Below are 15205 nucleotides of genomic sequence, written 5' to 3'. Positions count from 1 at the left end.
GAGAAATCATTAATTCAATGCAAGGCAACCTCGGGGTATTGTCCATGTTAGTTATTGAGCACAGAGTATCAACCAGGCAAGTCTCGTAGTTTACGACGCCATTGTCTGTTCACCGTAAGACAAGTGGAATAATCACGCGTTCAGCCGCACGTGGTGACGAGCAAACAACTCTCAGACGGGCCGGCGACTACCACGACATGGAGTACCCAAGGTCTTTAGACGCTGCAGGTACTTTTCCCTCCTACTGCCTCCGACACTCAGTCCAGTACGATGCAAACGAATGGCCTCGTTGCCTCGTCACCCATCAAAGTTGGCACCCCTTCCTCCTGTCTAACCTTTCTCTTCTTCCAAGCTAATCAACAATATCGAAGTGAGAGGCATCACTCTTCATTCTTCCTTCGAGTCTCCTTCGCTTTTGACTCAATCAACAACGTCGACGGCTTCATCGACTTGTTCACGCTCCTTTTTGTCGTTTCCACTTCACGCTCTTTCCTTGTCTTCATCACAGCAGCATCTCACCCCCGAGTCATTCGCGCCATCTATGCTGCAATCATGAAGCTGCTCAACACCATCGCCGCCTCCCTCGTCGCCTTTGGCCAGCGCGCCGCTGCCCAGGGCTTCCTCGGAAACTGCACTTGGCGCGGAGCCAACTTGACTGGTTCCTGGCTCGGCAGTAAGGTTTTTTCTTCTTTCCTTCTCAAACTCTCAAGAACTCACGTCTGTTCACACCCTTGATATTCTGTGCTAACCAAGAGCTTGCAGTGTACTGTCTTGACGACAATCTCGCCATCTTTGAGAACAAGTGGACCTGTAAGTAAACACTCCCTAACCATCCAAGAAAGAATAAAGCAAAAGTTGCAAAGCTCTTCCAAAGACTCTGTGATTACTTCCCCTTTGTTGATACCAAATCTTTTTACAACAACAAAGGGCACGATCTTAACCTCTGCGTCGCCAACAACAACGGCGAGCTCTACCCCTACGCTGATGGCAGCTACCAGGGCTCCTGCCGCGACTGCGGCCTCGAGGCCACCAGCCACCTCTGGATGAACCTCACCTGCAACTGCTTCGACATGGGCGGTAATCTCAAGCCCTCCAAGTACAACCTCAGTAAGGATCTCCCCTCCAGTCCTTCTTTCTATCCCATAGCTTCATCTCTTCTTTCCAGCTCGCCCCCAACATCCCAAAACAGAAAGGTCGGGGAGAAAGGAGAAGACGAAAGACGGAAAACTGACATGTGAAATCAAAAACAACCAGACCAGATCTTGTACAATCACAATGGTTCCCTGGGCTGCTTTGACCATTTGGGCAACAAGTCCGCCTGCGGCCCCATGTGCGATGAGGGCTATCGCCAGCCGGCCTACACCACCCCGTTGCCTTCCAACGCCAAGCGTACCGACGACGCCGTGTCCATGCCTACGCACCTCGACTTTTCGGCTTGAGAGAGCAAAAGAGACTTGAGCTTATTTTCCCCCTCATGCTCCCTACCCCGGGGAGGGGCAATGACTCTGGAATGTTCTGATTCAAAGCAAGCTCGAGGAAGGGGGCGGAAATCAACACTCGACTGATGAATGGCAGGGGGGAATAAAGAAAAAAGGTAGCAGGAGAAGCAAGTGATGAAAGCACATATTCAAGATAATCCCACAGCACACTATGGAATGATGTGATGGGCAAGAATTGTTCTCGAGTTCAATGTATGCAAAGGGGCTTCAGCTTGTGGTGTTGCAATAATTCATACATACACACACAAGTCAATCACATACACTTGTTCATTAAGAGAGACCGACCAGCTCAATGATTAAGAACTCTGACTTGTTTAAATTAAGGTTCCTGGCCTGTGCTGAAATATGGTGCTTTCATGGCCGTTAAGTGGCAAGCTAATCACATAGCAGCACATGAATAGTTCTTGTCCGAAGGATATTTCCAAATAACCTCTTTCAGACCTATATAGTGACGCATCTTCCTATCGGCGGTAACTCTCTTGGATTTCAAATGATTCCTATCCATTACCCCAAAATATGGATCATGAGATCCCCTCTCCATCTCGCAAGCTTCTTCCGAATGCCCGAGAATGGTGCAAGGTCTAGGTGGCTGAATTGCTGACATGGGCAATTATCGATGCTGTGCTATGGTATCGAGAGAATAGTGCAGACCATGATGCTGAAAAATGCTTTCGGAGAAAAAAAAAACAGTATGTCGTTTGGGATGCTTTTCCCAATAGAACGCCAAAAAATAAGACACCCAATTTCTGGGGCGTCTCTCATGCTTTAAAAACAATGCTACGCTGGTGTCTTGGCAAGTTTAAGTTCCTGTGTCTCGTCTTCTGAAGATGCCACGACTCCTTGACTTGCTGCGAGCCCTCTGCTTTTTATCAACGGCATCATCTGCATACTTGGGTTTGTGGATCCTAGAAATTGAGTCAGTTTCACGGTTTGAACAACAATGATCACCAGAATTCGACTTACCAACTGTTGCCGGGCATACTCATACCCTTTGCCTCGGCTGCACGATACAATTTTGCGCTCTTCTTCAGGTCTTTCTTGCAACCTATGCCTTGAGCGTAGCAGAAACCGGCCTCGGCAAGGGCATCCACATCGCCCCAGTTGCCAGCAATCTCAAAGCATCGTACGGCCAGTGCCTTGTCTTGCTCAATGCCCCAACCGTTCATGTGGCTGACGCCTAGCTCGTAGATGCTAAGAGCGAATTGGGCCTTTCGAGTTTTACGTTCGGCGGGATCAACATTCTTGTTGTGCTTGACCTGGTCTTCGTCCTCGGCGATTTCCAGACTCGCGCAGTCTGCTGCCTTGCGTAGCCATTCTACACCCTCCTTTTGGTTCGGACGCATGCCCCATCCATGTCGACACGCAAGAGCATACAACAGCATACCCGTTGGGTTTCCACCCTTGGCAGCAAAGCGCAAATGATATGTAGATTCTTTCACATCTCCATTCTCATGGCACTTGATGCCCTTTGCTAGATGCTCCTCTGCGCTTGTCTCGGCGGCAGTTGGTGCCACTGACTTTGCAGGCTTTATAGTACTTGCCGAGTCACTTGTTGACATGGAGGTCCGGCCTCGGCTCTGGTCGGCTGGCTGTCGACCCCTAGGCGCATCTTCGGATGGTCTCGGTGATGGCTCGCCGCTGATCGACATCTCATTAGACAGCTTACTTCGCTCCAATGATGGTCGTGCCAGGAGCGCATCGCCGGACGTGGGTGCTTCCAGGTTATGTGACGAGGAGCTGGTGGGCCTAGACGGTGGCGATGGTGGTGCCTGACCTTTGGCGAAGGGCTGCACATTGCTTGGCCCAACCACTGGCTGTTCCCACGCAAACTGAGACACATCGTTTGGGTTGAATATCAGCGAATTGCGCTGCAATGCCTTGCCTCTTGGTAAGTAATACTTGGTGTGAATATAAGACGGAGCGCCTCTCACACTTTCGTCGTCGGCAAATGTTTCACTGTGCATGCTAATTGGCGTATGGGCAGTGTCATCCATAAGCATAAACGAAGGTTGGCTATCTGACGATGCTTGTCGCTGAGGCGTTTCGAGGCCAGGTGTACCAGATCGACTTAGGGGTCTGGAGAAATTGAAAGATGGTCTCGGCAACGAAGCTACGGAGCTGATGGAAGGAGACCTTGCGTATGGCCGATTTGTTCCCGTGATGGGAGACGCCACCGGCCCGAGAGTGCTGCTGGCTGACATCTTGCGAGGAGCGCTTTGAGAGTGCTGGGAGTGAAATGAAGCGCTCAAATTGTCATCATTTGGCATCTCCACTGGTTGTGACATGATACTTGAAGACCTCTTTGGAAACATGGACCGCGGAGGCGCAAGACCGGATTCATGTGATATCTGTCGGGTGAGCTTTTCTGGTGATGGCGGTATCGAGACGGACTGGTTTGCGCTCGATGGCTCATTGAGATGGGCATCGTGATCTGCAGGTTTTTGGTCTGGGGGAACGTCTAGGTCATCGAACTCGGCGGGAGATTGCTCTCGTCGCACACCAAAGATACCCTTTGCCTCATGCTCGTCCAGACGTCCCAATTGCCTACCTCGCTCAAATGGATTTGGTAGCGGAATGTTCTGGTCGGGTGTAGGCGGAATGCGACTCATACGTGGGTGCATTGACACGGGCCTGTCGGCATGTTCTTCCACAGATGTGGTCATTCCCACACTGTTCTCGTCAAGGGGGATGCCGTCGTTCCCTTCTGTTGAGTCATATGAAAGCGCTCGGAAGTACTCAGAGCGGCCTTGTACAACCAACGGGCTCTCTGTCGTAAGAGGAGGTAGTCGGCTCATTCTCCGCCCATTCCTCTGACTTTCCTCCAGCTGCTTCTGAAGCAGCCGGCTCTGCGCAGCGAAGGCATCCAACGGCGAAAGAGCAGGAGGAGCCTCTCCTGCAACATGCAACCTGGGGGATCGCAGCGGACGAGAGGCATTGGTAGCGACAGACGTCGATGATGTAGACCGGAGGTCGATAAAATTCGGGCGCGAAGGAGAAGCCATTTCGCAATATTCGAATTAAGGTAAGCGCAATCGTATCAGGTCGTAATAATGAAGTCGTAAAGGGAAAAAAAAAAAAAAAAAGAATCGTGACGAAGCTGTCAGGTAGCTTGCGCACAACCGAAAAGGCAGCAATTGTTGTTCCTTCCCAGCGTGAGCCCGCAATGGAGCCGGTTAGGTTCGTCGCATGCAGGAACGAAGGTCGGTCGGTCGTATGACAATGGTTGCTCGCGATACAGTGAATGGGTGCCGGATATGGCTACGCTGCTAAATCTCTCGTAGAATTTGGTCGTCGTCGTCGCGAACTGAGAGTATAAGTGTTTGGAATGTCTCGTTCTGCAAGACACACTACCGTTGAAGGTGTTGATGGATGACCCCAAATGACGTTGGGCTAGTTGGTCCCGGCAAGAAACATGCAGGATGTGGCGGACTGAGCAGATCGCATGAATTATGAGGTCAACCTTATTGGGAACGTGAACGGGGCCCTGCTTCTGGGACCTGTAGCAGAGTGCGACAACAGGAATGCAGCAGGATCAATGAATGGCAAATAAGGGTTGCAGCAAAAAGGCAGGTCCCTGGGATGGGATCTAAGGGTTCAGCGGCACAACTGCAAATGTGGCTGGCTTTGGCTTTTGGGGGGTGGGTTGGCAGATGCCAGATGGGGGAGGGGGCATGAATCTTTGGTGCTTGCTTGCTTGCTGGCTTGCTGGCTGGCTGGCTGACAGCTTATTTTGCCTTTTGGGAAGCGTGGTACAAAAAAAGCAACGGTTCCTTTTTCCTTCCCAAGAGAGGCTGACTATGATATGACAGCATGTAGCGAAAACAATAAGTTTCCCCAATGCTAGTAGTCAATCGTGTGGTGTGTCTAGTCTTTGAAGTGAATAACTTTCCGTGACCAAAGTAGGTAACATCCAGTCAGTGGATTGAAAAAGGAGCGCCCAACGGTAAACATATACCTAGGTACGCTGGCTGCTTTTAGGTCGATTTTTAGTGTGCTCCTGACCAAGGAAGGATGATGGCAGGATGGTGATTAAGAGTTGGTTGGGTGTAAAGATTGGATGCACAACGTCTGTTTCAGGGAGCGTGCGACGTGGGGTTGGGGATGTGAAGGAGGAATTCAGTCACAAGCAGCCCGTGAGAATAGCGAAAAAGAACGAGCCACAGCGTGTTGCCAGCAAGGTAGGTTGATAGGTAGGTGAGTATTCTGCATGTAGACAGACAGATATTTTAGGTAGGCGAGCTGGAGCTTTGCACTGCCCGGCGATCTCGTACTGATGGAATAGCTCGGCGAGCAAATGTACGGCGGCGGGCTGTTGTTGGTTGTGGATTTGAGGCAAACGGACTTGTAGTCCGAAAAGGTCAACACAATTAGAAGCAATGACCAAGGACCAAGTAGAAGAAGAAAAAGTTGCCCTATCGTCGGTGCAGCAATAAGTGAATGGCTCAGAATGGCTTCACCTAGCCTAAGGGAAAGGAGAAGATTGAACAAAGAAAGGTGTCGACAACAACAACGACAATAACATAACAGAAGAGAAGGAAGGGTCCGGACCACGAACGACGACGACGACGAGGAGATGATCCATCCATCCCATCCCTTCAGCGCAGCACCAAAGCTCCAAGCTCTAGCACCCATTGCCTGGGCTTTGCTCCGGTCTCTCATTATCTGGTGCAGTCCAATGTTCTCCATCCCGACGAAGGGGGTCCCACTGGCGTACGTCTTGGCATTTGGGGACCCAGGTCGAGCTTCGACGATGCCAAAAAAGATGAAGGTGTAGTTTTGCATATGGGTCCTTTTTTTTCTGCTACTTCTTGCTTTTCCCTTCCCTGGTACTACGCAGAAAGAGTGGATGGCACAGCAATAAGGTGCCGCTGGCCTCGGAATTGGCTGACCACTTGGACCATTGGCTTTCGATTTTCCCCATCTGACCCGATCTTTGGAACTACTAGAAGACTGGCTAGCCAAAGTGATAATATCTGGTAGGTGGCATTTTATCAGAACGTACGTATCGTTATTCGACAGCGAGATTGATGAGCATTCTCACCACTGCAGCCGAACAGCGAAATTACATGCTCGAAGCTCGGGCGGAGGCTGCAAGAGACGCGCGCCATGCCTGAAGAGGCCCCAAAAACTACGAAAGACCAAGAAGACCCTGGGAACGGGCGGGCGATGCAGGGGCATTCCAGTTTTCCTTGGACCTTCGCGGGTCCGCTATCCAAATTTATCTCTGGCTGGGTCTAGCAGGTCTAGCCAGCGGGTTGGCGAGATGAAAATTGCTGGCGACGAGCGATGCACGAAAGTATGGGGTAGCACCGGACCGCCTTTTCTGTCTGGGTTTTGTTATTCCCTTTACATTTATTAAATTGGTAGGAATTGATGACTGCCATAGAGTTGAGCTCGTCTACGAATCGGCCCCCTAATGTTTCTGGTCTCATTCACACGGCTGGCTGATGCAGGTACCAAACACCTGTGTTCCGATCGATCTCCAGATGTTGCTGGGCATTCATGCAGTCTCAGTCAGGTACCTTGATCCGCCTGCCTCACATGGGCTAGATACAGGTACGTAAGCAGACAGGCACAGCGGGAAGCCAGCCACTAGGTTACAGGATTTGTTCGTATTGCTCGAACCCCTCATCAGGCCTGCTCTTACATATCTGTATGTGAAGAGACTGCATCGTACCTCGTGATTATATGAAATCAAAGATGGCCAATGGCTATTCTATGAATGAGCAAAAAGACTCAAACATGGTGAGCTCAAGTGCTCCCAAGTGACATCAACAAGATACCCCATCTCAAATTAATGCCCTTCTAGTATATATGGAATTTGATAGCTAGTGCCTCAAAAAGCCCATATCAGGCTTGCATAGCTCCAGCGATAGACTTCAATGGCGCCAGGGAAAGAAGAACACGAGGCTTCTAGACCTTGGATCTAGCAGCTATAGCAAGCACGCCAGGCCGTCACTGGCCTCTGTAGCCTCCTCCATTGAATGTGGTCGATCCCAACGGTCGCACGGCACAGAGCATAACTTGCATATGGAGATCACATTGAGCTGCCTGTATATATGCTGACTGCGAGACATATAAAATATTAACTATTGACGACAAAGCGCGGACAAAGACACAAAGATGAACCGAGGACCGCGAAATTGCGCCTATTGCAAGTCTCAGCGAGCCTATCGCAAAGGTCGCTGAGCCAATTGCAACTTTGACGTCGCAATTCGCGGAAAGCTGATCGGCGTGGTGGCACTTAAAGCAGTAGAGTGCTTTTCATTCAGCAAAATTATGAGGTGCACGAGTGCATAGGTACATTATATTCTAGGCAAGGGATCACCCCTGGGACGCCGGCGCTCCAATGTTACACGGGACCTGAATTGTAAGGGTGTACCATAGTACATTTACAATACATACACTACGGCTGCGTCGCGTGACTTGTCTGTTTTTCTTTCTCCTCTTCCATGCATGTACTCTGTACCTGCTCTCTCCTCGCTTCACTAAAAAGATTTCTTTCTCATGATCTGGGCGGGTCTTTCAAAAGTTGGCTCAACGTCTCAACTTTTTTTCTGCGACACACTCACGATTGAGGCTGTCCAGTGGTCCTTGTCAAGCACGTGTGGCTGAACAGCTGAACCAGCTGGATTGGCCAATGAAGTTGAGATTATGAGGGTTTACTGCTCAACCATGGTTCGACGATGGCTTCACTCCCCATCCACATGTAGCAAATTGTTTCTAGTGGCCTTTATGATATCAAACCACGTCTCCTCGGCTCAGAGCAACATGTACTCGTTCATCTCGGCCGGCCTGGGGGCGCGGAATTGATGCAGCGCATAGATCTACAGAGTACCGACTGTAAATGGTGAATGAAACCTTTCCCAAGAATGACCTGTCGTATGCTGTAGTACCTACCTACTTAATCAGCGCCTTTCTTTTTAGCCAGGCACCACGAGGATGGATCGTGGAGAACCCCGGGGCCCAGCTTATGGCGTGCGGGAAGGGAGGAACGGGAAATTACACACATTTCGCCTGGCTCGGGGCTTACTGACACCATGTGGACGCAAGCTTGTGAATAACAAGCGCCCTGACTAAAATAATATCAATTCTTCCGAAGGGGGGTGGTTCATCAGAAGGGAAGAAATGTTTCAAAGGTCTACCAGAGCAGTTTTGGGGGGGGGGGGGGGGGGGGGGGGGAAACGACGATGGCTTCGTAATTCGTCTCAAAAAGGGACGTACACATCCAAGCGACCATACTAGTACTGGTGCAGGTATGACAAGGAGACTTTCTCCTTCGTTGAGAGAGTCCTTGGCTCGGATCAACAGTCCGTGGTTCATCTGATGTTTCCAATGCTCACCCAAGGCAGCGTTTCAGTTTCTCACAACATCATTGGTTGACTGCCAGGTTTTCTCATCAAGCGAAGCTGCATGTGATTGAGTGGAGAGTGGCTCTTTTATTTTATTTATTCTTGCTGTCCTTCAATGTTGCACACTGGAACCCTCTCCTTGAGGTAATCCTTATTAATGCTAATTATTGGAAATTGTCATTGCGTTGGAGTCTGGACCGGCTCTTGCACACAATAAATTCCCCGAAAGAAGATTTGGTAGGCAATCGTTGGCGTTGGCGTGGTGGATCGTCTTGCGACAACAGTGGAGTCCGACCTTGGTTATGATCAATTGATGCGGCGCAACTCGTGCCGAGAATGTATGGAGTCCATCCAGCCTGGACTGCGCCTGGACAATAGCTTGTACACAGGAGACCCTGAAGTTACAAAACCAAATAGTTGATCGACACTATTCCCTGGATATAATTACTACAAGGTATCACAGGGTAGGCATCATGATTCATGCCGAGATATGATATGATTTCTCTTACTACAACCAAAACCCGTCAAATTTGCGCATGTCGTGTCCTGACATCTACATGAATCATTCAGGCTGGCAATACAATACGCATCATTGCTTGCATGTTCAAGCAAACTAGGAAAAAAACATCAATATCTCGAAAAACTAGCCTGTAACTCCTTTTTCTATGCATCTTTGGATCAAAAAAACAAATTAGCGCAATATCCTACTAGGCGCACTCCGCCCAGGCAACTCCTTTACAGATCCTTGGAGCGCAGCTTCTTGATTCTCGACGTGCCCTCAAACAAACCGCGGTCCACAGCTGCGGCTACTGTAAGTGTACCACCCAGAACGGCACAGAGACCCGTCAGGAAGCCAGTGAACGTCTTGGAGCGCTCCTCGCGGTTGATGACCTTCATGGGAGAAATATCCTGGTGCAGGTTAGCAGCGGTCTTCTACATTTCACCTTGGAAGGAAAGAACTCACGTAGGAGAAGAAGACTCCAGGAATACCGCCACGAGCGTGAAGACGCTCCTTGTGGCCGTCGGCGCTATCATCGCCGCCAGACAAGCTACGCTTGTGGCTTGTGACAGAATACTGGTGCGTCTCCAGGCTTCCGTCGTATTGCTGGCCGTAGCTGCCAATCCAGGCGCTCTCATCAGGACCCTGGCCGGAGCTAGCCTTCCAGCCTAGAGGCAGGTATGAGGTCGGGACAATCTTGACAAAGTACATAAAGTTGAAGTTGGGGTCATCGGTTGTCTGCTTGGTATCGTCGAGGGGGTTCAGGTGGTGATTGGTCCAAGGGCTGTTCTTTGAGCTCTTCTGAGCAATATCCTCGGGAAGCTGTGGACCGAATCGCAGCTGGTGAACAATGTGCTCGAACGAGTGCTTGACTGGGCTTTCCCAGTAGTTCTTGAGATCGTGAACGTGCATGTTGCCATTGCTGAAACTGCGGCCAGGCGCAAAGTGGAAGTTTCCAACCACCTTGTTCACACGTAGACCACCCTCAATACGGCAACCCTCTTGTCTTTGCTCGTCTAGCTTTTCCGCGTAGTGTTCGCGCTGGCACTGCTCAACGCCCTCGCCCCTACCGAAAGCCCAGGATGCCTGCGCGTATGCCTCTCGAACTTCGTCGCAAGTCTGGCAACATCCGGGCTTTGCAGCGTTGTTGGGGGAAGCTGCTCCGTAACAGTTACCGCAGTATTCGGGGTCGAGATGGGTGGCAGCTTCGTCCTCGGCGTGGCTGAGATGTTATTAGCATATCTGCACATACGCCTTCACCTCGTTTCCTAATCTACTTGTTAAAACTTACAGTGCCAATGCCTTGACATCTATGACGGCTCCTCCCTGAGAAGAAGGCTGAAGTCGGACCTTGCTAATTCCGTGCATGACACCGTGCTGCTGCTCGCCGGAGACATCCATGACATCGAGTGTAAGCAGCTCACAGGGGATCTTTGGGAAGGTGATGTTCATGTGGATTTCCATGCGCTCTCCTGCAAAACCAAGTATCAGTATAATGCGCAGCGAGTACAGTCAACAAGTGCTGCGGCGTACCTCTTCCTTTGTCGACAATCAGCTCGGGGTGGATGACTATCCTCCTGTAGTCGGCCCATTCTCCCCAGGCGAGCCAGAGCACCACGAGCAAGGAGACAATTGTGACAACTCCGCCAGAGGTGGTTCTAATCCGCGCATCCTCGACAGTCTTGGTGAAGGCATCGAGCCTTGTGAACCTCGATTTGGGAGGCATCGTGATAGTTTATCTGCGCGCAATGTTCTGGGCACAGATCGACGTCGTCTAAGGAAAGGACCGTATTCGGGTACGGGCTCGAGCAAGGCTGCTGGAATAAGAAAATAACTGCAGGCAGGAGCAAAGACGGAATGAGTTAATTGCTCGAAAATGAACCAGCGACTTTCAGTTCCCCCGCGATGGCTGCATTGGTTCGGCCACGAATGTTGGTGTCAACCAGTATTGTTCGCTGGCCAGTACGTTTCGCAAAGTAATTCACTTTAGTTACGACTTCGCACGGCTGCGTGTCCTTTTCTTGAGAGTTTCCAGGGACCCTGACGCTAATGCCGGAGCTTGGGCTTAGCGCGGGTCCAGCTCCCAAAACGACTCGTCAGCTACACAGTTCATACGGGGCAAGAGGTTAATCCGGTCCTTATTGCCGGTTGTGGTTCAAGACAACTTCCCAGCTGGAGGAGGTGCAGTGCCCAGTTCTTCTTTCACTATAGAAGGGCATGTGCTCACTATTATTACTGATTATGTTATCTGTAATGTAGCCCAACCAGAAGCATGTTGGAATGGAGCAACAGCCTCAAAGAGTCATAGTGCATTAATGTGAAGACAATAGAAAGATTTGCACTGCTGTGAGACTTACATGCCAATCTGTACTACACTACATGGGATTACATTTGAATGCTCTGCGTTGGGAAAGCCCGTTATGTGTTTTGATACAGTGGTTGATGTGTTATACTAATTATCAACACCGAGTCGGTATAGCCAAGTGTGGTGACCCCGCCGACAAACATGTTGCTCACTATAGTATATGCACGTAACGTTCCGATACGAAATGACTCATTTTGACTAATTCTGCCTCCTTTCTCACTTTTGAGCTTGTCCTTTCATGTAGGGAATCAAAATTCACATCTAATATCTATGAGTTCTTGTTGACCGTGTATAAGACTCTACACAAGCCTTCTGCGAATCCAATTGTTCAAGAGTCAGTGAGCCGACTAGGTCTTCCTCTGCTACAACGCATTAACTTTTGTATAACTCGTTCAGCCGCACCACTTCGTTCCAAGAAGCATTGCCAGACTAGGGCCTACTCTTGCATTTCACTTCTTGCATAGGTCTTGCGCGACTCATATAACATTGAGTCTGATAAAAAGAGATTCAAAATCCCAACTCAGATATCATTACGAAGTATGGCGCCTACAATTTCAGAGATCCCGGCGAGCGCCATTGTGACCACGGACAAGTGCTTCATTCGCCCTATCGAGATGAGCGACGCACCCGCCATGGCGGCGGCAGCAAACCATGCGGATATCTCGCACTTCATGCGCAACAAATTCCCATCCCCGTACACGCTAGACGATGCAAAGTCCTTCATCAATTTTTCGTCTCAGCGTCAGCCGCGCGTCAACTATTGCATCTGTTTGAATGACGGAACATATGCCGGTGGTATTGGGCTTATCCCTAGGTAAGCGCCATGATAGCTCTGCCGCAAAATCTTGATAGGCGAGAAAGGGAGAGAGAGACAGGGACAAAACTTTGGGAAGATTGATTCTTGTAAAGGGCATCACTAATCTGTTCGCTAGTGACCCGACTGACACAGAATGTCGGACCTGGGAACTTGGCTACTGGCTAGCAAAAGAGCAATGGGGCAAGGGCATCACAACGGCTGCCGTCAAGGGGTTCTGCAAATGGACTTTTGACACTTTTCCAGAGCTGCACCGTATTGAAGCTAATGTGTACGAAACGAATAATGGGAGTATGAAAGTCCTCGAAAGAGTGGGTTTCTTGAGAGAAGGCGTCAGACGCAAGGCTTATTACAAGCACGGCCAGTACTGGGATGTGACCATGTTCGGATTACTCAAAGATGACTTGTAAAAATTTTGTAGCCATGGTGATATTTCGAGGACATAACATCGATAATGGTGTTCACCAATTCCGTCTGTTCTGGCTAACAACAAGAATAGTCTAATATCATACGCCCCTGGTGTAAACTATGAAGATAATTAGCAGAACTATCTAAAGCTTCATACAAGATTTTATGCTTAGGAGTCAACTCCAACACAAATTGTCAAAGCATTTAACTATAGCGAGTCTGCTGTCATCAACTACCCTATTGTCTCATGCTGGTTTGGAATTCATACTTGTAATTTAACGTGTTTCTTATACTCACAAGTTGTGTGAAGCCAAGCTTGTAATGGTGTAGGTCTAATGCTTGCTCTTGTTTGCGCTTATCCTTTTAATTGGTAGTTGCCTAAGAGAGGAGGAAGGCCGTCAAAGAGGACATTTCTGATCAGATCTTGCAAGTAATCCAAACCCTCTTAATCGAGAGATGACGATGCCTTTCTGAGCTTCCGCAAAGCAAGTTACGCCCATATTTCGAGTCTGGGCCTTATCTTCCAGATGGAGATTGTAGTCACCACAACAAGAATCAACATAACGAAGAGATTGTCGTAAAATGTCCTGTAGCATTTCCCAGGTACAACGCCGTCTATGGCATATTCATTATGGTACAAAATGCTCGTATCGACCCTAGCCCAAATCATTTCGCTCATGAATCCACATCCATCTTCTCCGACTCTACTGGCACCTCTTGAACGCTGACGTACTTGCCAATCTCGTCCTTCTTGATGATCTTCTCATTCAGAACGGCCGTGGTGCCTCTGTTGAACTTGTAGTTCTTCAGCTTCTGACTTCTCTCGTTGGGCTTGACGAAGCCACGGTGGAGGGTGGTCTTGTCCTTGGTAATGACGGCAACGTCGACATTGGATCCAGATCCGAGATCGTTGAAGATACCAGCTTGAATGGCCTGCGAGCACAGCTCCATGGCCTCCTCCTTGTTGAGCTCCGGCTTCCACTGCGTCTCAAACATGGCCATGGCGGCCAGGGAACCTGAACCCATTGTGACGTAGGGAAGCTTGTCTGTGCTACCGTGGGCATGGACCGTGAACAAGTGCGCGCCTGTCGGGTCGACACCAGCAACAACCAAGTAGGCACCAACATGACCTTGATACTTGAAGAGGTGCTGTTTGAGCATGGTCATGCATGTGACGACGCGCGGCTTGCGGCCTGTGGATAGCGAGTGTAGTTCGAGGTTTGATGAGATGATGGCGGTTGTGAACTCAGTGTCAGCAGCTGTACCTGCTCCGGCACACCAGATCTGGGGGGCAATGTAGTGTAGCTTCTCGCAGTTCTTGTCTGCCACGATGGGACCGCTCGTTGCTCGAGTATCGGCTGCGATCTAAACCTCGAGTCAGTAAAGAGGGATGGTATATAATTGACACAAGGCTCGTGCTCACCACAACACCCTCACCATCCTTCTCTGAAGCAAACCGACATCCTACGATTGTGGTACCAGTGGAGGTGGCTTTCGGCAACGGAACACCTCTCGCATGCAGCGCTGCATTGCGACTGTGGTTGGAAAAGTCGAATCCAGGCATTTTAGATTTGTTCTGTGAGATATGGGCTTGATGCTGGGAAGATGGAACGGTCGAGCTGTTTGTTGGTGGTTATTTGAAATGAGTGAGAGGCGGGTTGGTGTTGCAGTGTAGGTAATGGAAGCAGGCTGCTGGAGGGTGATGCATCACCGAGCTAGCCTGGAAGCTTGGAGCTACCGGGGTGTTTACGCCAGCCGCATAGCTGCCTCGTCCAAAAATCGGACAGTGCGATCCTGACATGTAGCAAGCTGAAAGGCTCACTCCCATAAGGCTCCTGCCTGCCTGGAAAACAGTTGTTCATGCAGGCAACAAACATTTCGCCCTTTCTGGCGTTTGAGGGTTGAGATACAATAAGCGTCTGGATTTCTCAATTTTGGGACTATTCTCATTGGCATTACTATGAACCGAAGATTTATAATTTCAAGTTCGCCTTCGTATATCAGAATACCGATTTCATCAAGTCAGCAAACAAACTGGCCGAATACTGTTCCTGGGCAGTGTGGGCAGGTACTTGGGTACCTAGAACGCGCTAAAAATTAAGCAGCTCTGCTTTCGCGACCAGCCCGGTGGACAAAAGTTGCTTTGGGAAAACGAAGCTTCCCACGGTCTTCACGGTTTATTCGCATCCCAGCACCTGCTGTGTTGACACCACCGAAAACTCTCGACTTGGACCTCGTAGCTTTCGAGTCAGCCTTTGAAACCGATCC

General features: G+C 49.8%; 5 protein-coding genes across 5 annotated transcripts; 2 read left to right on the top strand and 3 right to left on the bottom strand.

Annotated features, from left to right (window-relative positions):
* Window positions 1-270: 270 nt before the first annotated feature.
* Window positions 271-1439, top strand: PFICI_01151 (uncharacterized protein; the record flags this gene model as incomplete). Its single annotated transcript, XM_007829732.1, has 4 exons — window positions 271-673; window positions 763-810; window positions 928-1107; window positions 1255-1439. The coding sequence occupies 4 exons, from the start codon at window positions 271-273 to the stop codon at window positions 1437-1439; spliced, it is 816 nt and encodes a 271-aa protein (XP_007827923.1).
* Window positions 1440-2298: 859 nt separating this feature from the next.
* On the bottom strand, window positions 2299-4501 carry PFICI_01150 (uncharacterized protein; the record flags this gene model as incomplete). The annotated part of the gene is made up of 2 exons (XM_007829731.1): window positions 2299-2404; window positions 2463-4501. The coding sequence occupies 2 exons, from the start codon at window positions 4499-4501 to the stop codon at window positions 2299-2301; spliced, it is 2145 nt and encodes a 714-aa protein (XP_007827922.1).
* Window positions 4502-9586: 5085 nt separating this feature from the next.
* On the bottom strand, window positions 9587-11076 carry PFICI_01149 (uncharacterized protein; the record flags this gene model as incomplete). The annotated part of the gene is made up of 4 exons (XM_007829730.1): window positions 9587-9760; window positions 9816-10572; window positions 10642-10822; window positions 10884-11076. 4 exons carry the CDS (start codon window positions 11074-11076, stop codon window positions 9587-9589), a joined length of 1305 nt encoding a protein of 434 aa, XP_007827921.1.
* Window positions 11077-12254: 1178 nt separating this feature from the next.
* Window positions 12255-12939, top strand: PFICI_01148 (uncharacterized protein; the record flags this gene model as incomplete). Its single annotated transcript, XM_007829729.1, has 2 exons — window positions 12255-12529; window positions 12648-12939. The coding sequence occupies 2 exons, from the start codon at window positions 12255-12257 to the stop codon at window positions 12937-12939; spliced, it is 567 nt and encodes a 188-aa protein (XP_007827920.1).
* A 673-nt stretch (window positions 12940-13612) lies between these two features.
* PFICI_01147 (proteasome subunit beta type-7) lies at window positions 13613-14501 on the bottom strand (the record flags this gene model as incomplete). The annotated part of the gene is made up of 2 exons (XM_007829728.1): window positions 13613-14302; window positions 14361-14501. The coding sequence occupies 2 exons, from the start codon at window positions 14499-14501 to the stop codon at window positions 13613-13615; spliced, it is 831 nt and encodes a 276-aa protein (XP_007827919.1).
* Between the last annotated feature and the right edge of the window lie 704 nt (window positions 14502-15205).

The sequence above is a fragment of the Pestalotiopsis fici genome, assembly GCF_000516985.1.
Source record: "Pestalotiopsis fici W106-1 unplaced genomic scaffold PFICI_Scf_1, whole genome shotgun sequence".
NCBI classification, from domain to species: Eukaryota; Fungi; Ascomycota; class Sordariomycetes; order Amphisphaeriales; family Sporocadaceae; genus Pestalotiopsis; species Pestalotiopsis fici.
Note: the sequence above shows the minus strand (reverse complement) of the source record. Positions and strands in the feature narration are given on the sequence as shown.